General features: G+C 43.4%; 1 protein-coding gene across 4 annotated transcripts; it reads left to right on the top strand.

Annotated features, from left to right (window-relative positions):
- Nucleotides 1-5,608: 5,608 nt before the first annotated feature.
- LOC114065060 lies at nt 5,609-22,670 on the top strand. Of its 4 annotated transcripts, none has more exons than XM_027898647.1 (24): nt 5,609-5,700; nt 6,036-6,128; nt 6,233-6,291; nt 6,426-6,518; nt 8,158-8,285; nt 9,636-9,782; nt 10,863-10,934; nt 12,286-12,453; nt 12,546-12,642; nt 13,503-13,720; nt 14,879-15,032; nt 15,816-16,024; nt 17,259-17,376; nt 18,212-18,417; nt 19,038-19,155; nt 19,240-19,406; nt 19,531-19,631; nt 19,723-19,844; nt 19,963-20,013; nt 20,104-20,287; nt 20,369-20,492; nt 21,580-21,676; nt 21,927-22,028; nt 22,550-22,670. In XM_027898647.1, exons 2-23 carry the CDS (start codon nt 6,100-6,102, stop codon nt 22,007-22,009), a joined length of 2,745 nt encoding a protein of 914 aa, XP_027754448.1. In that variant the 5' UTR covers nt 5,609-5,700; nt 6,036-6,099; the 3' UTR covers nt 22,010-22,028; nt 22,550-22,670. The 4 variants fall into 4 exon arrangements, with proteins under 4 accessions (XP_027754448.1, XP_027754451.1, XP_027754449.1 ...); XM_027898646.1 differs by lacking the exon at nt 5,609-5,700 and adding an exon at nt 5,746-5,957; XM_027898648.1 differs by lacking the exon at nt 5,609-5,700 and having other exon boundaries at nt 5,744-6,128; nt 15,816-15,943.
- Nucleotides 22,671-23,185: the final 515 nt, after the last annotated feature.

The raw sequence follows: 23,185 nt of genomic DNA, 5'->3' as shown, positions 1-23,185 counted from the left end.
TATGGGCACATAAGGTACCAGTGATATGAGACAGTGACTCCACAGATCATCTTCCCAAACAGACCTCCACTTACAGGGAGGCTGAGCCTGGTGATTTATAGATCCTCTAGAGTCACCCTGAACAATCCCTAATCCCTCACAAGGGTCCGTGGTAGCAAGTGCTGTTCCCATTTTACAGATTTTACATCCCCAAGGAGATGAGGGGGGCTGCAGCTCATCAGACTGATGGAAAAAGCACTCACCTCCCTGACAGCAAAATGACAAGACAAATTAGCTGGTGAGGCCGAGCAGTAGATCACCTCCACAGCCAAACAGGCAAGCATGGAGAACTCACCAGAGAAGAGAGCAGCCGTGCAAGCCACCGACTGAAATCGGGAAGAAACCTCACAGATCACTGTTAATGACAGCTGCTCAGCAAGGAACAAAGTGCTTCATACTGGTCATGGGCCGGAGCCCATGGTTGTCCATGCTGGCCGTCATCTTAGACAGATGTACAGCGTGAGCTTGCCAGGGATTTCAAGCTTTTGTAGTCCTAACCCACGTTGCGGTAACTCGAGATAGGAAACAAGAGCAACTTCTTGCCAGCATTCCTGGATGCGCTTCAGGGTGAAAGCTGTCTGCTCCTCTCTGGCCAAGCTGTGCCTATAACTGCGTGACTCTAGGGAAGCACAGGAGTGTTTTTATGGTGAAAATGTGACTCAGCAAGTTCTGTGCTCAGCTGGATCTTGGAGGAGGACGTTGGTGTTTGACCAGCTGATGGGAGCTGGCCTCTGTGGGAGGCCACCACGGCTGTGGGTACCTGTTAGGAGCAGGATGGGGGACGCCACAGTACATAGCAGACAGAGAGCAGAGATGCTGCAAAAAGAGATGGAGATGAGTAATACGGGTGTTAGGGGTAGTCAGGAAAAAGGGTACAGGAAAGGAAGCAGCACAGAGCTCCTCTAGAGGAGAACAGGAGAGGGGAAGGACATCTTAAGAGGGAGCATCTTAAGAGGGAGCAGGGAAATAATGCTGATAATAGGTTGTGGCACTGACTGCAATAAGCACATCAACAAAATGTCTATTTCTTTAATACAACCAAGGTTTTTTCTTGGCTCATGCCAGAGAAATGCTCAGACACCAGAGGAAGGGGAGAAGCAGGTCAGAGCTTGATGCACCCAGGGTCTGTGAAAGGCTTAAATCTTACCAAAATGAATGAGATTTAAATGAAGGTTTATCAGCTGCACTCAATAGAGAAGTTTTCTTGAATCAGGCCCTTCATCGAGAAATGTTAATTATATGTATTTTCTCCTGAAGACATCTGCCTGTGAAGGCATCATCTAAGATGCTCAAGGATGTTAGTGACAAGGCTCCATAGCAACCTGGGCAGGGAGATCATGAGCCTCTCAGATCCCAGTTCTGCTACTGGAGATCATGAGAAATAGTGTATCTGAAACAACATCCTAAATAACTACTTCAGTAAGACTGCTGCTTAATGCAGGACTGTTCATCATGAGAAAGATAACAGTCCCATCTTGGGCCACCAACTCCTTCATACCACAGCTTAACAGACAACTCTGAAGACCACCACCGTGCTGGCGTCACAGGCACTACAGAAACATGCAGTGGATGCTCCTCCTCCTCCTCCACCTGCACAGAAAAAAAGTCATGTGCCTTCAGCAGAAAATAAACCCATGCAGTAAAATATCAGAGTAAGGTGGGGGAAAATTCTGACAAATTAAATAGATGGATCAGATTCCAGCACACCCCGAAGGTCACTCCATGCAGGGTCTGCCGGAGTGAAGGTGGGAGCAGCATCGCTCCTCCAGGGAGAGTGCCAAGCTACCAGTCTCTTGCTGATTAATCCTGGGGGAGAAGCAGGCAGTGGAGAACACCCTGCCAATTGTAAATGTGGCGATGGGGCATTGGGGGCATATATATGCATCGTTAGTCATCCACAAGAATTTTGTTTTTGTAACCTCTGCATTTTTATCTGTCACTTCGAGCAATAAATATGCACTCCCGCCAGTGATTTGACATTACACTTGCTTTGGATGGTTGCCTTTCCCAAATATTAATAGTAACTCATTGTGGACACAGCATTGGTATTTAGTTAGATCAGACCAGCTTCTTTTAAAAAACAAGTTTTCGTATAAAGAGAACAGATGTTTTTAATTTACACAAAGAACAAAAACAAAGTTCTATTGTTCGGTTACAGTGAACACAAACATTACAGGCACAGAGAAATTAACACCAATCGCACGTTAAAAAAGAATTAGAAGCCCATCAGTGTACAGGTCTGCTTATTTGTGCTTTTTCCACCACATTAACGATTTAGTGGCATGCAAGTGTTGCATTTTGGAATTCATATGCATTTGAGTGTGGTGTATGTTAAAGATAAAAATGGCAGTAACACGTGGACATTTTCTAAACACACGTTATACAGACAATAATTATTATTATTTTAATTATAATATTTTAATGATAACATAAGGAATGTAAACTCTCACAGTTCAAAGCATGAGCCAACTACCAGCTCACGGGGATAAGAAGAAATTGGCTCTTTGAGCTGATTTTTCTGTAATTGTTATATACAGGTATGTTTTCCCCTGCACCATCTGTGCAGAACAGTACGGCCTCAACCCTCTGAAACATGACGTGCATGTAAAAACAGAGCAGTGGCATCAGTGAGGTTATTTTGTGGGATGGTATGAAGTTAAACCAGAACTTTCCTTATATGCTATTTTTTTCTGGGGATATCAAAGCCTTTTGACTGCACTTACAAGCTCACGGCACACATGGGTGGGAGCAGAGCTCGGGCACACACCCATGCCAAGGTGACCAAGCTTGTCCCAGAACAACAGTGCCACTCTGCAGGTGAAGGTCACTTGCTCCTCTGTGTGTCTCACAAGACAACCTGAGAAAATGTTCCTCTGAGATACATTTTAACATTGTTCTCACTTCTCACCTTCTGAACACACAACCTGGTTACCTAATTCTCATCTTACTCCAAGGCATATCTTTTCCCAGGGAGAAGCACCTCTTCAAGCATCTCCTTCTTGAAGATTTCCTAGAGGCTCTCTCTAGTTGACGATCACATCTTAGTTCATCTTCTTGGGCAGCTATTTCTAGGTTTAGAAACAATGACATACCAATATTTCTATTTCAGATCTGCCAGTCCCAAAGCTGCAAGAGGACATAGAGGACAGTGATACTTATATTGGCTTCTCCCAGCTCTATATGAGCAAATATTGTTGCTCAGAGAAGTTGTGGACCCCCCATCCCTGGAAGTGATCAAGGCCAGGTTGGATGAGGCCCTGAGCAACCTGATCTAGTTAATGGCATCCCTGCCCATGCCATGGGGGTTGGGAACTAGATGATCTTTAGGTCTCTTCCAACCTAAATTATTCTGTGATTCTATAATTCTGTAAATCTGCTTACGATACATTAAAACAAGACTTTGCCCCATTCCCTCTCCCATTGTTCACTACTTATTTTTTTTTCCAATAATGGATGCCATTTTGCTCTATCCTACACTCAAAGTATTAAACTCTGAAGCTTACTTCAGATCAACACACAACCCAGTGGAAAAAAAAACAAACAAAAAACCCCAGCCAAACAAAAAATTACCTCCTTTCTTTTTAAACAGCCGAAAATGTTACAATTAAAAATAAAGTTATAATTAAAGTTATAATATTATATAAGTATACATATAAATGTAATATATACATATATGTTATATATATGTATAACTTTATAATATAAAGTTATAATTAAAATACTTGGGACATTAAAAATAAAAAGACTATTTATGTAGCATTCAGGTAACCTGAGGATTTCAGTGCCACAGAACAACAGACATATAAACACCATGACTCAAAGGGCTGGAGCCTTTTTCCACCACTGAAACCAAGCCTCACTGGGAGAAATGCTATATGTGTGCTGCTCCAAGTGGCCGATTGTAAACTTCCAATCACATTATATAATACAACCCTCAGTTCCAGACCCATGCAGGAAAAAAAGAGAAACCAAAACACTACATTCGTACGGTACCTTTCAGCTTGAAAGAACCCGAGCCATGAATCATCTTCTCCACCACAGAATGCCATCACCTCAAGGTTGAAACGCAGCAGCTGTTTGTTATCCTATGAGAGCATTAAGATGGGCGCTCTTAGGCAGCCAAAAGAGGGGGGAAAACCAAGTAGACAAATATAATAACATGGAAAGCACAAGCTGATCCTCCCTACCTTTATAATCAGTACCAGAGGAACTTGAGGGACCACAAGCAGCTGATGCTTCCAGACGCCCAATGCTAACAATGCTTTCCGCAGCACTTAAGCGATCCTTGGAAGCCAAAAGCGTTTGACCTGGACTTGCTTTGCTTTGCTTGGTTGACAGTGAGGCCAAGAGCTGGCTATTGAACACTGACCACAATTTCTATGTCACATCCAAAGTCATTTCTGCCACATTTAGAAACAAGATTAATGCCAGAAACAGAGTAACCGTGATGGTCTGCCTTGTTCAAAGATGGAGAAATTAATCTCTCTGCTCGTGGCAGCTAACTGCAGTTGTGTACCTGCCCTGGCAGTTGGCTGTTAATTAATAAATTGCATTCATGCTCTCTCAAACATGGCTCCCTCAGACCTTGAATCTCAGTATCTCAGGGAGATGCTACACGGCTCTTGGAAGTGGCTTATCAAAATTGGAACTGTTTGTTATCCAAATATACTAAAGTTTTCACTCAAAATTCAAAGTCTCAGTGTTACACCACACTCATCACTGTGGTATCTGAGTACCGCCATTTCCAGCAGAATTCCAGCCCCAGCTGGATTCAATGAAGAGTCACTCTGAGCCCAGGGACACAGAGGTAACGCAGGCCAGGATCATGCAGCGAGTCCTGCGTGGGCCCATGAGAAGTTGTTGCAGAAGCTGGACTCCAGTTCCCACTGAACGAGAAAGGTTCTTGTGGCCAAAGGACATTAATTAGGAGATTGCTAAAGCCTCTGCTCTTACTGCAGAGGTCCTCTGAGACAGGGGGACAGGGGAAGAAATCAGACCAATTGCACTGTGTCCTGGGAGTGGATGGGTCCATTGGCTTTTGTTTATTCTGAAATGGTGCGAAGGGTGCTGTAAAAACAATCTCAGTTCTACAGCACAGTTCTGCTCATGCCTGTGAATCAAAGTAAGGTAAGAATGGTTGGACAATGCTCAAAAATGGAGACAAAAAGGAAATTGAACCCTGGGTTTCAATTGCTCAAATGTCAGCCTAAACGCCCAGTACCCACCATGGCTCATCAATGCCACACAAGCTGTATTTTCAGCTCACCAAGCCTCTCAGCCTTCCTGCTTCCTCAGTCACTTGCAGCCCCAGAGCCACAACTCTCATCAGGAGCTAAGACTTTCTCTTCCCAGGCAATATATTTGACCATTTACAGACAGACCTGCACATGGTCTGACAATGACATCAGAGCACTTCTAAAAACAAGATGTTTTCACCAAAACACTCTCCGATAATCAAACAAATCAAAGGGCGACCTAACTGGATCCACAAAAGCCAAACATGTAGCTGCCAAAGAACTGCTGTTATCTCTGGCATGGCTGGGTCACTAGGACATTTCACAGAAACAAAAATGTATTTCCTGTGTAGACCCAATTAAAATACCTCCAGGGAAATGTTTCATGTGCTCTTAAGACCTGAAGCCAAAGTTACTCAAGTAGCTTGTAAGGAATGAGAATACTTCCCAGGGGTTGATGGAAAGCACCGAGTACCCTTTGCTCCTCTAATTACAGTTAGGTTCAGCAGCAGCCTCTGACCTTGCAAATATCTGGCAGAAGGGTGCTGTACCCTCCCAGTGAGAGGGAGGCTGCTTCCCACTGCCAGGAGTGAGCTCAGACAGCGTTGGAGGGCACTGCAGGATTCAGCCCAGGTGTCCCTCCACGACAGACGCCACTCTGGCCTCTCCTGGTCTACACACAAGGTTTGGAGAACACAGTACAGTCTGTAAAAGGTAAGCTGTACCTCTCCTCCCAGGTCTGACCAAGTTCTGTCTCCACAGCTGTGTCCACTTTCTTTCATAGGGAGAAGGACTTTGATGTTCATGCAGAGGTCTCCAAGGACAGATGGAGGCTGTGGGTCACTCGCTATGCAGGTAACAAGGCTTTGGTCGCCACCTTCTTAATTTTCCTTTTTTATCTTTCTTTTTCATTTTTTTTTCTGTTCATCCCACTATTAGTTCATGTGCTTATACTGCAGGATCTGGCTGCTTTTCTTCCTCTTCTGGCTGGGACAAGGGAGGCAGATGGTTCCCCCAGGTTGGTGAAATATGATAAGAGGATAGTGGGAAGAGGCAAGGATGAGAACTTGGTTATTTTTCTCATAACAGGATGTGCCTCTTCTCTGCCCTTCAGTTCCAGTGACTCATCTACTCTATATGTGCTCCCATCAGGTTTTGTAGAGAGCAGTTGCCGCTCCAGGATTTTTTGGATGAAACTGAATAAACTCTTTCTCCAGGGAAAGTTCTTCCAGCTGGAAATCTATGGTGAGTCACAAGTGTCTGCCCCAAACACCATGACAGCTGGGGAATCACCCAAGTGATCACAGAAGTCTGTGATCTGGGTGCTGCTGCCATCTATTGATAATTGGTAACTGACCCCAAAGAACCTGCAGCACAGCCCTGTCACCCAGACCTGGCCTCTCACACCTCAATTTGGCCAGTATCCCTACAGAGCAACAAAGCTTGTATCTACAGCCACAGCCCCCTTTGTCCCTTACAACTAACCTGCTGGGGAAAGGAGAAAGGATGGTGTGAAGAGGAAGGACGGGCATTTGGCTTTCATACTTTCCCCTGCCGAGCTCTTACACGTGTCTAGTAAGAAAAGCAATATATTGCAGATTGGATATGTCCTGGACAGCACAAGTGACAATAGCAGTGTAGGATGGATGGGTAACACCCAGAAAACAAACTCGCAGTGAGTGCTGAGTTCTGCAGCAATTAGAGGATTTTTTTTTTTTTAATTTCCTTTTTAACACCACCATTGCAGTTAAATATCCTAATTCAGTTTGAACAAAAGGTTTCCATTTGGCTGGGGAAAACAAAAATCTACCAAACCAAAATGAAAACCAGAAAATGCTCACATCAGATTGTAAAAAGTATGTGATTTCACCCAAACCAGATTAATTTCTGTTGAGATCAGTCCACGTTTTTCTGAGTATTGTTTTTGTTTCACTTGATTTGGAGGCAGAACTGAAAAAGTCAAGTATGGAAAGGGTGTGGGGAGAAGTGATAGCGTTTATGAAAGCAACTGATACTGTTGGAAACAACAGACCAGCCTTCAGGCACAAAATGTTGTTTGTTTCTTCCAGCTCTATCAGTTGGTCTCATAAAAGCTATTCTTTCCTATTCCAAAGTTATTCCCACTTATCTCCTTAGTCTATTCAGGGCTGCAAGCATACATTTACTCAAACAGCAGTTCTAGTACTGTTCTACATATAAAAATGACAGACAAATCTAGAAATTGCAGTTGCAGCTAGTTAAACCCTATCTATTTGTACAGATTTTTGTGTCTATCCCAAGTCTAAAATAGTTTCTTAATCAGAGGGCAGATAATTAACAAAATATGACATAATTAACTCCACCAACATCAGGAGCTGAGTGCAGCCAGCCCTCATCATGTCTGTTACTTGACTCCCCCACAGGTTTCACAGCATGCAGAGATGAGCAGCAAACATGATCAATATGTAAAAATGCCCATCCAAAAAAGGTCCATGACTGTATCCTTTGACCAGAGTGAGCAGCAGATTATCATAGCTTGATGATTTTTAAAAATGGATGTGCTTAATAGCCCATAACTCTTTTCTAGGGAGTTAGGGAGGGCAAAAAGTAGGTGAGGCCTCAGAGAAGGTCCCTGTAATAGCACTTCAAGGTGGCAGTGGTAAAAGCTTCTGGATACAAAGAGATTGGCATTACATGGGTGAGGTTGAGTCACACCAGACCGTGTCACACATTCTTACAACTTACAGGGCAGTTTCACCAGCTCTTTAACAGCACACATCACTGGACAGCACCCAACCCAGATGGACCTCTTCAGAGAAGAGCTGCATGAGAGGGCCTCAGAACCACTCTGCCCCACGACCTGCCCTGAGCTTTACAGCCCACATATAATTCTCTTTTTCTGTAGATCCTTATGCTGGCCCCATTCTGCTGGATGAGAAATTAGCATCTCGCTGTGGCTATGTGCTGTCAGAAGACGTGTGGGGCAACCCCGTCTTCCGCGCGTCAGTGCTCGGCTGTCACGTGGCCAATGAGGTAAGACCCAGGCATGGGCTTGAAGACAGCTCAGACTGCACATCCTCTCCAAAAAGACAAGATTGAAATACTATATGGTATTCTAATGACACCTTTTGAGAATAACGAATTCAAGGAACCAGTACTGGTAGTGTGTAGAAATGAATAGGCAACTGCTCTCCACTACGAGGTTTGTTCAGTGTGACTGACATGGGATTTCCTCTGTCCATGGAATGACACTTAGCCTAATGTTGCTGACTAGCTGCCAGTTCTCAAGCATATCTTTGTAGCTGCTGATTTGCCAGAGAGTTTCTTGAAAGCCTCTCTGGAAAGAAGTAGGCATCTGCTTGAAAAAGCAACATTTGCAGTGTGATTCTGGCAGATGGTTTCCTGGCTTAATTTGTGTGGTAATGTGCCTATTAACACATGCCTAGGAACGTAGATCACACATGTCTATTAGACTGAGATTTGTCTCATGTAACTTTAGCCATCCAAAAGATAATGTCTAGCCTAAACTAGTTGTTTAGGCTTCCACAATAGTCAATGGAGAGAGGTAGGCATCTCGGGAAGGTGATTCACCCCTTCCAAAAATACATGTAAAAGTGTAGCCTGGACTTCTAATTTCTAAATATTCATTGAGATGAAATGTACCCAGAAACAGAACATATCAGAGCAGAAACTTCATTGCTTGTCCATGTTTAGTCTGGTTGGTCCTGGAAGCCCCACAGAAAAAATATGGTAAAACTTTATGGGCAGAGGTTATGCTAAGAAGGACAGGGGGTTTGCAGTGTGCTGTGCAAAGACCTGGATTTCCAGGCTGGAAATTTCTCTGGAAAGTTTTTGCCACTTTCTGTAGAAAAATACACATCTATGTCAGATAGAAGCATGGTCCATGGCTCTCTGTGTGGCTCCTGAAGAGCTGAAGAACCAAAAGGAGTTCTTAGTGGAGCTAGTCAAAATAGATTCTAAACAGCATTTTTAAGACAGATCTGAACAACTTATATCAAAACAAAAGGTCCAGTACCTTCTCTCCATAGGGAAGCACATGGCTCACAAACAGGAGACATGTGAACCACATGGTGAGGTAGGTGAGATCTTCTCTTGACCAGATGCTCCCTTACAGTGTGTCAAGAATAGTGGTGGAATGTGATCTGAGACAAAGGCTATGAGTGCTGAGGCAATGTCTCTGGCTCAGAAAGACCCTGCACACAAACCACTTAAGACAGGGAGGTATGTTGGGGGAACTGTCACTGCAGCTCTAAACCTGTTCTCATCATTATAGAACACCTCCAGAAACAGGACTAGATGGTCCCACGTAGCCATCCTGGGACCTTACACAGTATCTACTGAATTGCCTTTTTTTTTCCCCAGGCAGATGAGCTGTTTGCTCTGACTGTGAACATCAAGGTCTCCTCATTTTCAAGCATGAGGGCAGCTGTGACCTACACCTACCCTATGTACTGCTCCTACCCTTCCTGGGCTTCAAGAGAAATTGTATGCGAAGAAAACTATATGGAGGTAAAAATTCTCCCACTGAAGTTCAAGGCTACATCCAAGCTCCCTGCCAGGCACAACAACCTCCACAAATTCCTGTCAGAAGTTGATTGTACACTATGTACCAGGCATAATAGCAACCTGCTGATATTTAGCAGAGTTTGTAACTCTAGATGCTTATTAGTAATACATTTACATGCCATAGGTATTTTGGACGCAGTGAAATTCAGCTAACTGTACAGATGATGTAAGTCAAGTCTCTGCAAGCAAGTCAATAGCCTGGCAGGGCAATCTCTTTAGCTCATGAGAGTACCTTTGTGTTATAAAGTGCTGCAGCATCTGTGAGAATGTCATCCTTATGTCTGAAATAATAAAACGTAGAGTTTGCAGAGCTGCACCTCTGCTGTATCACGTAAGGCTGTGAACAAACCAAACTTCACTGCTTTTTGTATATAACTACCATAGGCAGGACAAAGAAAGCATATTTCTCCTTTTAGAACATGAGGCTGTGCAGTCACGTCTGCGTGTTGCAACACACAAAGCACGATACAGATGCCTGAGGCAAACACTGACTTCCAACTCAGTGTCCTCTGACTGTTCTCTTTCTTCACCTCACTCTGAAGCACATGCTGGCAAGTTTTACTCCATAGCATCTACCTTAGGTACTGGGGATCCTGCATTTTCAGGTGTTCAAGCTGCACGGGAAGAGGGAACCAGTCCTGTTAAAACCAATAACCTGGTTCTTTATACCTCTAGTGAGGAGACCTAGATGTCCCTGAAAGTCTCCTGATTGGAATCTAGTTTACAATTTAGTAGCTATGAAGCAGGACTTTTGGGTAACCTGGTCATATACAAAGTATTCCTTCTGCTATACATGCACCACCATAAAGGCCGTAGTTTTTTTACTTTAATTGTAAGGCCACAGAAATTACTGCCATCAAGAACCTCTATGGAAACACTAATTACCTCCAAAGAATGTAAATTGCTAAATCCAGACATACTTTGGAGAAGAAATCTGAATGCTCTCTTTCTCTCTCTGTTCCCCATGCCTGTAATGATACTGAAGATCTGTTTCCTCCAAAAGAATGTCCTCTGTGTCCCCAGGTGTCAGTGAAGACTGATGTCCCGGCAGTTTCAAATGACTACACCGTAGCGTGGATGTCAGCACTGCCAGAGGTATGAAGGGGAGCTTTTCCTAACTGTTCCTAGCCTGCCTCTTTTCTCTAGTCTTATGAGTCATTCTTGGGGCACAGCTCCATCTCTCTCAAAAAAATCCAGGGAGATGACGAAGTACTTGCCATCAAGTACTGAAAAACCTCTCAAATATTTTTAGACCTCTAGACTGCAAAAAGACATTTAGGTGGTAGAACAGAGCCATATGCTTGTTCCATTAGTGGAAACTGCATTCAAGACAAACAAAGGTAGGTGGTTCTTCACACAGTGGGTAGTGAATCTGACAAACTCATGGCCAAAAGATGTTGTGGCTGTTAAAAGCTTATTTGATCCCAAGAAGAGTCTGGAAAAGTTGACTGAAGAGAAATCCAATAAGATGTACAAAATACAAAGAAGCTACAGATAGCTCAGGAGTCTCTGAGATGAAAAGTATTTGAGGATGGAAAGAATTATGGGGAAATTGTGACTGAAACATCTCTCTTATGAGGAAATGCTGAGGGAGCTGGGCCTGTTTAGCCTAGAGAAGACTAAGAGGATCTTATCAATGTCTGTAAGTATCTGAAGAGGATGCAGTCAGGTTCTTCTCAGTGATGCCAATTAGTAGGACGAGGCAATAGGTAGAAACTGATCCACTGGAAGTTCCACCTGAGTATGAGGAAGAACTTCTTTACTGTGTGGGTAACCATGCATTGGAACAGATTGCCCAGAGAGTTGTGAGTCTCCTTCTCTGGAGATATTCAAAAGCCTCCTGGACACAATCCTGAGTAATGTGCTTTAGGGGACCCTGCTCAAGCAGTGAGGTTGAACTAGATGACCTCCAGTGGTTCCTTCCAACCTTAACTATTCTGTGATTCTGTGAAGTACATATGCTTGTCCTATTTTTCTCATGTCTCACTTGCTCCCTATGCCCATTTTCCTTTTGATGCTATTCCCATACGGCTATTATCTCAGGGGACTCTGTTCTAGGACAGTACAGGCATTCCTCTCTTCTTTTCTTTGGCACACTAAGGTAGTCTGTCATTTGGCCTCTGGAGTACTCCAGCAATCAACAGGCATGAAGACAATCATTTTCTTAACAGCACAGGTATTTCTGTCCACAGTGGATTTGTTCAAGGCCATCAGTCTAAGTTTCTTCCAGTGCTGCTATAAGACCCTCTTTAAAGATGCCTAAAAGAGCTCTAGAATTCCTTGTCTTAATGCATATCAAAGGAATTTCTTGGCTGGGATGAACAAGTAGTGTCCAGTATCCTTCCAGTTACTCAAGCTTCTAATAGGAAAATAGGTGCTACAACATTGTACTTTTTCAGAGACTTTGGTAGACTTAGATTTGATGCAGCTCATCTCTCTCTTGCAGATTCAAAATGTTGCATACCAGCAATGGCAACTGATGTTTGTTTCTCCATCAGGGAGAAAGAGAGTAACAGTAAGTGATGCAGTGAAACTGGGATACAGCTTCAATAACACGCTGTCCCGAGTGTACCTGCGCGCGCCCTACCACAGCAACGAGTCTGACATCAGCGTGGTGAGTTGTTGGTCTCAGTCACACACAAAGCTCTGCCCTTTCCACTGCCTCTCTAGAGCATCAGCTCTCTTTTTCTGCCTGCATCCCATCAGGTCAGTGGTGTGAATATGAACATGGTCACTTCCACTTCCATGTACAGGCAGCGGTGGCTGCTTTTGCTGATTGACACAACTGTCTCCTGTCCTGTTGGTAAGGATTTCTTCCTTCTTCACTAAAAACAGCCACCTAAGGAGCTAGTAGAAAACAGTCTTCCCATTTCTCTTTTACCTACTCTAAGAGAAGGGGATTACAAGCTGCCCTCAGAGCAACATGAGCTAAGAGTCTGTGGCTTTAGTTCTGGACAAACATGCTCCCTGCTGTGACAGTGCATTACTTGTGTTCCCAGTGCAGTGTTGTGCCTTCTCTCCAGTTTCTCAAATCCTCACGTTAGATGCAGGGAACTGAAGACAAGTAAAACTGCTACAGAAGAGCCAGGGAGCTTCCCCTGGACTAATCCCATAGCCCTGGCTCTCCTCTTTTGTACCACTCCATGCATCGTGTGTATCTCTGCATCCTTGGGACTCACCTAGTTCTTTTTCTCTGGAGCGGCAGAACTACTCTGCCTTTTTGCAGAGAAGTAGAGGCTGTACCTTCTGGCTCTCACAGAAGAGTATTAATGTGAACAAGTGGTGAGAAGCAGGAGGTTTTAAGTTGTCATGACCCTGAAACCAATATTTCAGGGGGGTCCAAACTGATTCCTCTGTGCCTTTTATTCCTTTTGCCAGCAAGCCCTGGGACCAGAAGGGCAACAGAGCTGGCAGCATGACTGCTGGCTCTTGTGAAAAAATTAATGATTCACCTGAAACTGATGATTCAAGCCTGCTTTGAGTGCCAGGGTCTCTGTGACAAAATAGTCATCAGTTGACCAATATCCTACAAGGTGTTGCATCAGTGAAAGCTGTACAGATGTCCTGGTGAAAAGGAGTCAGGGAAAGGCATCCCTGTTGCACAGGGATGGCTGTGGTAACTCCAGTGACTCATCCTCTGGGACTGTCTATCTAACTCCACAGATGGTATCAGCTTCACTGATAGTACACTGACATGGACGATGCCAAGGGTTATTCCCACATTAGTGGTTCAAGAATCCACCTTTCTGTCTAAAAGCATTGTCATGGGAGTTGATGATCAAGTCATAGTTAATCCAGAGGAGAAGAACTACTTACTGAAGCACAACGAGACTCACATCAGAATAACTATCCCTATTGGAGCAGAAGAAGGCAGGCTAAAGGTTAGTACAAACCTGTCACACACAAACACGTTTGAGGGCCTGTACCATGGAAGATGTTTCTAAATCATGAACCTTCCAAATCATCCCAAATACTGATTGATTGCTGCTTAAAATCTGTAGATACAATAAATATCTAGATGCTCCTCCATATTTTGAAAGCACTTACTCAGAAACTAAGAATTTATGATTACAAAACACGATAGAAGCATGTTTTGTTAATAATCTCTAAGACGTACCAATAAACTAAGAGTGAAAAGATTCCTGGACACTGGAATTCAATTGTCTGTGTTGTTAAACTGTGAAACTAGTCCTCATAAACTTCTGGGCTGGCTCAAGGAGTAATTTCCCAGCCAATTTCCATGAGGACAGTATGAGTTAGCATGGGCCAGGTTTTCCCACATGTAGTTGGGGTGAGACCACCTGCTTTGAACATAGTTTATTTCTCATCAATCTATAATTTACAGATACAGAGACAATGTCAGAAAATTGTTCAGTCTAACAGAATAGAATGGTTTGGGTTGGGAGGCACCTTTAAAGATCATCTCATCCAGACTCCCCTGCCATGGGCAGAAACATCTTTCACTAGGTTGGGTTGCTCAAAACTCCATCCAAATTGACCTTGAACACCTGGAAAGGAGCTGGCAGTATTCCTACAAGTCTCTTTAACAGTTCCATTTGTGTGGATGACATTGGTGTGATTTTGAGTTATACCCTTCATAAGTTCCCTTTTTTTGTGTATCAGTGGATACTTCCATCACTGTATGTATGGTAACACCAGACAGGCTTGGCCTAAGAACTGCTGGAAGCACTGAGAAACTTTCAGAGTGAACTGGGACAGAACAGGACACATGACTGGTAATCCAGAGATTGTTAAAAAACAAACAAACAAACAAACAAACGTGTTGACACGTTAAACTTAATGAGGACACCCCCACAAACCTGATACTTCCTTGTGGAAAATCTCAGCAGTATCTGAGCCACACATGGACCAGATAACTGGGCCAAGCCAACAAACAAACAAGCTCCCCTAGCAAAATCCATCCCAAACTGTACTAGTATACAATTTTCTCTTACTAGTGTAATAATTTTAACCACATGCAGTCATCCCTTTATTGAACTACTGAGAACTAGGTCTTAATCACACATTTTACTTCCTAGAGTTCCATATCTGGTGGTGTATATGGAGTCATTTACAGTATTGACTTGTTTTTGGAGCACACGTGGACAGATGCAGCTTGGCAACACACAAAGTACACAGTAATCAAATCCATCACTACACCTTTCATGCCACAAATGCCAACTGTTATCAACAGTAAGTCATTCCTCTCATTGTCTTTTACCACTTTTTTGCTGTGTTATACATCGCTCCACTTGACCTCTGCCACACCCCTCCGTACTCCACAATGTTCTCAACTCCCACTTCTAATTTGCTAGCCAAAGTCAACACAAAGCTTTAGCCTTAACTTATTAGTTGCTAATAAAAACATAAACATTTCTTTTGCATTACTACCCGGATTTTTCCAGTAAGCACTGGGACCCTAGAATAAAGATGTTGTGATGTGCAGTTATCACACTGGGGAGAAGGACAGTGTTCATTGATGGCATTTTCTCCCCCAGAATGCCTGCATTTGTTGCCTGGGGAGCATACTGAAATCATTGTGCCATCCAGTACTGCAGTCATGGTCATGCATTTTCAAATACACTAAGGCACTAAACATCTTTGGAGCCGTCTCTGTAAGGGATATAGAAAGAAAATGGAGCCATACATTATGATAGTTTTTCCATATTTTATGTGGCTGAACTAGATTCTAGCTTTCTTCATAGGAAATTCATTGCACATCACAGTGCACCTCTAGAAAGTCACTGTACCCACTTTTTATAAAGTTGTATGTATTGTTGTTAATCTCCTGCAGCTTGAAGCAATTCTCATGTACTCAGGGTATTTCAGATCTGACTAGAATACAAACACTCATTAATCAGAGCCATTAAAGAGATGGCTGTTGGCTAAGTTTCCTGGAATTTGAATGGGAGGCCACCCCAACCGTCTTCGTTACTTGATCCACATCAGCAGTAATTCGATGTTCTCTCCCTGCAGATACTGTGCCAGAGGAACGGCTTTTTAATGTTGCATTTGGACACTTTCTTCCCGATGTCTCTCTGGTGGCAATTGCAATAGGAAATGTGCCATTTACCCCGAGGGAAGCACAGCACCACGGGTTCAGGGTTTATGAAACTCTCTTTTCTAATAGAACAAAAGGGTTTATCCTGGAAGTCTCTTTTGATGATCCATATGTTCTAAAAGAGGTAAGATACAGCAGGTCACTTCAGCAGATGAGTGGAGGAGGTGGGGCAGTCCCTTTGCAGACACAGCTTTTATTAACCAACAACTGTTCCTTAGTCAAAAAAGTGCCAATGAGTCTGAGCTCACCTGAGTTAAGATTAGAGGTTAGAGGCTTATGTCTCCAGTTTGCTCTCCGTAGGTCTCCAGGAGACACACAGTATCAAGTGTGATTAGATGAGATGAAATACCACTTTCTTTAGTGCTTGTCTGCATGGCTGATGTCCAAGTGCACGCCCAACAGGAAGAGGCTTGTCAAATCTGTATTAAATAGATGCTGTCCCTTGAAACAGGAGTGTCTTGGAAAAATGAATCAATTATTGCAATGCTGCAAACACCAGTTACCAACATCCAGTAACTCCTCTGCACTGTTTGTGCAGAGCCATTTGACCGCTGGCACAGGCCATGCCCTGTACGAGCACGTAGAGGCAGGCTCAGGGTATCCTAAATCTAATTTTGTTAAGTTTCAGACCGTTTGTAATCTAAATATTTCTCAAAAAGTATGAACTCACACAGGGATTTCAACCTCTCATTTCAGTGGGAGGATACATAACTGCAGATCCTGTACCACTGTTCCAACCAAACCACGCAGAGCTGTGATGCTATTTTCTGTTACAAGGAACAACATTGTGAAAGCACAGGATCAGAACTTGTGCACATAGTTTTCAGGCTGCAGTCAAACCGCAGTTAAATTGCATTAAGGATCAAAGCAAACCAAAAAATTCAGAAGTATTTCTTTCAGGTTGAACACCAGGTTTTGCTTTAGGAGCACTTTTAGTGAAGTAAAAGAGGATATTGAGAGGGATCTCTCATAGAATCTCCTCACACCTTCTATTTAATCAATTACTTACTCTCCTGGGTTCAGCCCACACTTTGAGTAAAGAAGAATAAGGATTTGGAACCGGATGTTCCTCTACAAGCTCTTTCACCAGTGGGCTACACAGGAACCATCACTGTGTTCACTTGTGCCTCCATTTTCTGAACAGGCACAACGTGCTCCACATTTATGCTTGGCTGAAAGAGTTGTTGAATCCAGGCCAGATTTCTGAATAGTTTTAGTCCAGCTGAAGCGATATTTTTGAAGACCGAGACATTTGCAGGGGAGAGGAGGGTGTTGGAATAATTATTTAGTGTTACTCAGTGTTACTGTCTGTGCTGGAAGCCATTGCTGCTGCAGCCTTATACTTCTCTCTCTTTCAGTATGTTAACAGAAACGAAACAAAATACACCCTCCTGGTTAACTACACTCTTAGCGTGGGGCCAGAGATGACACTCTATTATCATTCAGCAGAGGTGGAGTGTGTGATTGCTGATATTGGTAAGCTTTCCCCTGATATTAACTGGTTTGCATCAACAGCATGGACCAGGCTTTCACTGAATTCAGTGAGGACAGCATTAGAGTGAGAGTGGGAGCTTTGGGGAAAACCTCACCCTTCGATAGCTCATTATTGTTGGTAACAGCCAACTTGCTGCTTCGCTGATGGCAGCTCTTCTGCATCCTGGCAAGGCAGTCTACCCTCGAGACGCTGAGAGCAATAAAACAAGTGTGTAGAACAAGTTGGCTTGCAAACTCAGTGAACCAGATGCCTCAGAACCTGAACATACATCTACTGGCAAAGCCTTCAGACATTGCTACAAGTTTCAGTTTGTCCTCAAATACAATTCTGTCTCTAAATCCAGGGCAGAACTTAACTGATTCAGATAAATTGCTGTGATCTCTAAAGAGAGCATTTCTGTAAGGAGAAATCATCCACTAAGAGCTGTACTTAGCAGGTTACTGAAACAGTCAGGATGTCTTATAAAGGCGACAGTCTCCTCACTGTCCTATTCTATCTCTGGAATAACTCTTGATTCATCTCAAAAAAGTATGATCAAAAAATATATTTACATACATAGCTCAGCCTGCATTACAGAAACAGGGAGTAGTCCTGGAAGCAAGCTGGAAGGTCACTGCTAAAAACATGAGGACTCCTCATCTCACCAAATGTGAGCTGCTACATCCACAACACAGCCAAGGCCCTGCAGACAATGCTAGCATGCACGTAACAAGCTGCTGGGGTTTTTACCCTTGAAGGAAATCCCTTTCTAGGTCAAACATTATTGCTCAAACCTTCTTTCATGGCTTCCTTCTTCCTCCCACCTTCTTCCCGCAGAACTACCAGAAGCAGTTGGCTACTGTGATGAACAAAACCTGTATCTAACCCTCCCTACTTTTGGCTTGCACCAGTATTGGGAACTGTATCTTGGTAACACGCTGCTGAACCGGCACACTGCACTCACCAATGGGTATCTTGCAGCTACCAATTCTACACACCTGATCTTGCAAATACCTCTGTTTGCTGTGGGAGTTATCTATGAGGTACATGTTTAGCAATGCCTTATTTAAAGCATGTAGAACTGTTTGCTAACACAGAATCCTATAGTCACAGTTCGTAGTGTGGCATCACACATATTGGAAAACCTCCAGAGGGAAGAACTCTAAGCCAATGTAAGTAGGACAAGAGGCATCGGACACAGACCCTTCTGGTAATGCCATGTATGATGCAATCTGCAGTGCTCACTTGTCTCTAAAAGATATGCACCAAGTCTTCAAAAACAAACTCCTCAGTATTTTTACTAAGATGAGGCAAAGTGTCCCATCTTCACTGAGCCGGAAACAATATTTCAACACAAGTTTTATGAAAGAAGCTCTTTTAAAGGAACATTTTGTGGAAATGTTAAGACATGGTAGGGAAAAACTGATGCTGTAATAAACATCTGAGCTATTTTACAATAATCAGCCAAAATTATCTCTGTGACAGTGACTGATAAATTCATACAAGAAAAATTCTGCCCCCATGTTGCATCAGGCTTGAGTCTTGACACTGACTTAACTCCTGTGACTTGTTTGTATTCAAGTGGCACAAACTAGAGAGCAAAACTTTATACACATGGATGATGTACTTTAACATGAGACCTCTTCCATCTCCTCCTTCACAGGAAGTGTCCTTTCAGAAAATCAAAGCAAGTTTTGAGGTTGCCCTAAGGAAAGTGAGAACTATGGAGACCTTACAGATGTTCTCCGTTGGCTGCAGCTTTAATTCTTCAGAATTTATAAGTAAGTTATACAACTGACCAATCAATAAAAAGATGTGTGATGATTCTTTCCTTGAGTTCATAACCAGCTCTTTGACTTTCTTAGTATGCCACCCAGATGGTACTGTAATGATATCTGCCCAAATGAAGACAGTTCCTGCCATTGACATGAGTAAAACCAAACTAAGGGACAGCTCTTGCAAGCCTAGAGAGTATAATGAAGCATATGCCTTCTTCAAGTTCCATGTCACTACCTGTGGCACTTCTGTAAGGGTAAGCCCCTGGCTGGAGCAGATACACCTGCTGGAAGGCTCTGTCTCTCCTGCATTTTCTCTTTTGTTCCCCTGCCCCAGATGCCAAGAAGATTCCATTTTTAATGAGCTTCCCATATGCACAGTTTGAAGGTGATCACATTATTTATGAAAATGAAATCTCTTATGAGAAAGAGACTCTTCCAGAACAGAGCATACCAACAATCACAAGAGATCCAGACTACAGGTAGGAGCTGCTGCTCACTGACACTGCTCACTTCTGTACAGCTCCTGGAAAGTACATGTGAACACAAAAATTTCCCTTTCTCCTATTCTAGACTAACAGTCTTGTGCTACTATCAAGCGAAGGAGACCGTAGTGCTGGGGGCCTTCGTTGGTGATCCAGTCACATCACCTCCCTTTGGCTCTGGTACGATGGGGCCAAGATCAAATACTGCAGGTGGGCAATTCTCTTCCTCCATTTTTAAACCTCTCTGACTCTTTCAGTCCCAAGTTCCCTTGTTAAGACATGCCCTACTTTCTCCTAAAGAATCTCATTAACATTTCCTTCTCTGCAGCATCCAGAAGGGTAAGACAAGCTCTGAATGTAGTTTCAAGAGTGTCCAAAGGTAAATGTCCTTCTATGAAAATCAGAAAATTTCCAATAGAATTTTATTTAAATAAAATTAAACAACAAAATCCCCTGACATTTTCTCAAGATGAATCTTTCATGGAATTCTATGAGCCCAGCACAGCCATATTCAAGCAATCTGTGGAGCCTGTGTTTCTTGAGGTGGAGCTGAAAGATGAGAGCCCCAGCGTTGAGTTATACCTGGAAAACTGCTGGGTAACCAGATCTCTGGACTTCAGCAGCACCTCAAGATGGAACATCACTGTGGATGGGCAAGTAGTACTAAATGACCCATGCACCCATCAGCAAAGCCCTAATTTCTTCTAGATCTGTTGATCTTTTCCCTCATATAGGTGTGAGATTAATGGCAGTGAGTACGCTGCAGAGTTCTGCCCAGTACCTGTTAGCCCCAGAGTCAGACATCCTTCTCACTTTAAAAGGCTGGCAGTAAGAACCCTGGCAAAGCAACTGGAACAGGTAAGACTAAGTATAAGGCTCACCTCCCACTCCTGGACCCTCTCCTGGGAGAGTCTGGACAATGTAATCAGTCAGATGGTTTAGTTTTAGGTAGTCCTGCAAGGAGTAGGAAGTTGGACTTGATGATCCCTATGAGTCCCTTCTAACCTGATATATTCTATGATTCTATGCTTTAAAAAATAGTTGATTTAAACACCTCACAGACTTAAGACCTAGTCAGCATTCAACTCAACTAGCCTGACTGCTGCTTTAATTTAGTTCCCAAATCTCGTCTGCAACAGAGTCGACTTAAGATTGGACTGGCTGAAGTAAACAAAAGAATTTTTTATGTAAATATGATTTTTACATGCTGTTTCTGGCTTTGTTTAGGATTAGATTCATAGCGCTTCAGCTCAAAATGTCTAGAGCAGAAAAGTCAACTTATACGCCCTAATATGCACCTGAAGTTCATCTCTGCTGTCTCCTACCTGTCCCAGCCAGTCACCCTTCTCCTTGGATGCCAGCCCAATGAGAAGGGAACCAGAGGCATGTGGATTTGGTCTTAATTTTTGAGATTCTGTTCTCCTCTAACAGGACTAATTAGAGTAAATAAAACCCCAGGACAGTCACGTGCAGGTACTTTGCTCCTAGTGCACCCAGCTGAGTGGACTGCACATCCTGACTACGTGTACTGATGCCAGCCAAGGCAGTACCCCTGCTTGGGCAGCTTAAGTAACTGCATCCTTTTTTGACTCAGCCTTCCATAAGCAGCTGAACTTGCTAGAAATGAACATGATGCAATTCTGGCTAAGTGTGCAGCTGCATATAGCACCAGATTGAGTTTCTGTCTAGCTCTGATACCCTGCAGCACATGAGGTTTTAACTTCTTCTGTCTCAGCCTCTCAGTTACCAAGCTGCCTGGGGGCTTCTTTGACACCAGATTTAAAACTCAAGGCAGGTTCAGCTAGAAGGTGCCGCATGGAAGCGTTCAGAGAAGCCTAAGTCTAATCAGCTGTAGTTTCTGCAAAAGGAGATCAAAAGACAAACCAATGCTCTGCAAAGTGAGATTTGATACGGACCAAGCGGCACTTTTTCTTCTTCTTCACAGGTGTATGTGCACTGTTTGGTGGCAGCGTGCTCTCCTACCAACACACCACCCGGCAGCACCTGCAGAGGACGATGCAGCTCGAGCAGGGAGAGGAAGGGTAGGTGTGAAAGAGAAAAAAAACATTGCAATGCACCCTGACCTGATGTTTTGCAATGCACCCTGACCTGATGTTTTTCAGGGACTAAGGAGCTCTGACTTTGGCACCTGAAATGCCTCAAACATGAACTGTGAACACTGTTGTTACCTTTAGTTCATACTTTAATACGTGAGCTCACAACATGTATCATGTACGTCTTCCTGTGTGTCTTCCTTAAAAACTACACAAATACACTGTATATTATTCTCAGCCCTTCCAGGTCACCATTCAGCCAGTCTCCAGGGCTATGTACTTGCTGGACCAGTATGGATTGTTCCTCCAGATCTAAGATGACACATGGAAACTGAATTTGGTAAGAACACCAGGCCCTGTGTACTCACCTGGAGATGTTACCATGCTTTATGACACAAGTGATGCATAGCCTGTCCTTCAAGACCTCAGAAATAAAAGATCTGGAAGAGGAACTAGGGAATGGGCATGGTTTGCAGTCTCCAGGTCTAAGCTCGAGCCTGTAAGAGAGGAAAGAAGGAGAGCTACCTGCCAAGTCAAACACAGGTGGTGTGGCTCTGGAGCAGCTGCCAAGCAGCAGAGCAGGGCATGTTGGAGCTGGGCCGCAGCAGGCACTTTTGGAGCCAGGTATTATTTCAACAGGTTCTCAACAGGACTGCCCCCAGTCTACAAGAAAATGGATCCAAAATTTTAAAATCCAACACCAAGGCACAAGTCACTGCCATATTCCAAATTCTTCTGAACGGCCCAAATCTCCAAACAGTTAGGGTTTATACTATAGCTTCATTTGCTCTCAGAGAACCAGAGCAGTTCAACTGTGTGCTCTAGTACCACTCCTCACTTCAGTCTGTGTCCCTTCAGCAGCACCTGAAGGCTCTGCTGTGCTGATTGCTTTCCAAACAGTGCCACTGGACACAGGAGCTACCACTTCCAGGGACCACCTGAACTATCTTGCTTGGAGTGACAAGACCCAACTGTGGGACAGCACTGGAAAGTTCTAGGGTCTGCTAACAGAATCAGTAAATATTGTAACCTGCTACTTCTCTGAAGTGGCTACAGAAGAAAACTTCTCAGAAAATGACCCAAGGCATCAAAATAACACTTCTTGTTTCTTCCAGCTGTTGAAATGCGGACTTACAGATCAATAAAATTATTCCAGCCCTGATTACAGCTGCTTCTTGTAATATTTCATAAAGTGACTGCCAATCCTCACATCTGAATGTAAAGTGCAAATCTGAAAAGTCAAATAAAAAAACATCAGAGCAATGTAAGCACAGAACATCCTCTTGCTAATGTGCAACAGCAATCATCTGTTGTACCAACTCTGGCTTCAAAGAGCCAAGCAACCTGCTGCCAGGGCCTCTTCCACATGCAACAAAAAACACATTATTTTTTTTTTCTCATTAATGCAGATTTTTTTCTATACCATTACATTGACCTGAGAACCTTGTAAACCTGTTAGTTCCTCATTTTCCTCCCACCTGCCTCTGTATGGAAAAG

The sequence above is a fragment of the Empidonax traillii genome, unplaced genomic scaffold, assembly GCF_003031625.1.
Source record: "Empidonax traillii isolate 1590-97213 ecotype Southwest subspecies unplaced genomic scaffold, ASM303162v1 scaffold612:size571257, whole genome shotgun sequence".
NCBI classification, from domain to species: domain Eukaryota; kingdom Metazoa; phylum Chordata; class Aves; order Passeriformes; family Tyrannidae; genus Empidonax; species Empidonax traillii.
This window is presented reverse-complemented; position numbering and strand designations above follow the sequence as displayed.

What these genes read in the sequence shown, in the direction of transcription:
- LOC114065060 (XM_027898647.1), top strand. Translation starts at nt 6,100, where the DNA reads ATGGAGGCTGTGGGTCACTCGCTATGCAG. An exon ending in CTTCCAGCTGGAAATCTATG is followed by an intron (nt 6,519 to 8,157) that starts GTGAGTCACAAG and finishes CTTTTTCTGTAG; the next exon opens with ATCCTTATGCTGGCCCCATT. An exon ending in ACAAGAGATCCAGACTACAG is followed by an intron (nt 19,632 to 19,722) that starts GTAGGAGCTGCT and finishes CTCCTATTCTAG; the next exon opens with ACTAACAGTCTTGTGCTACT.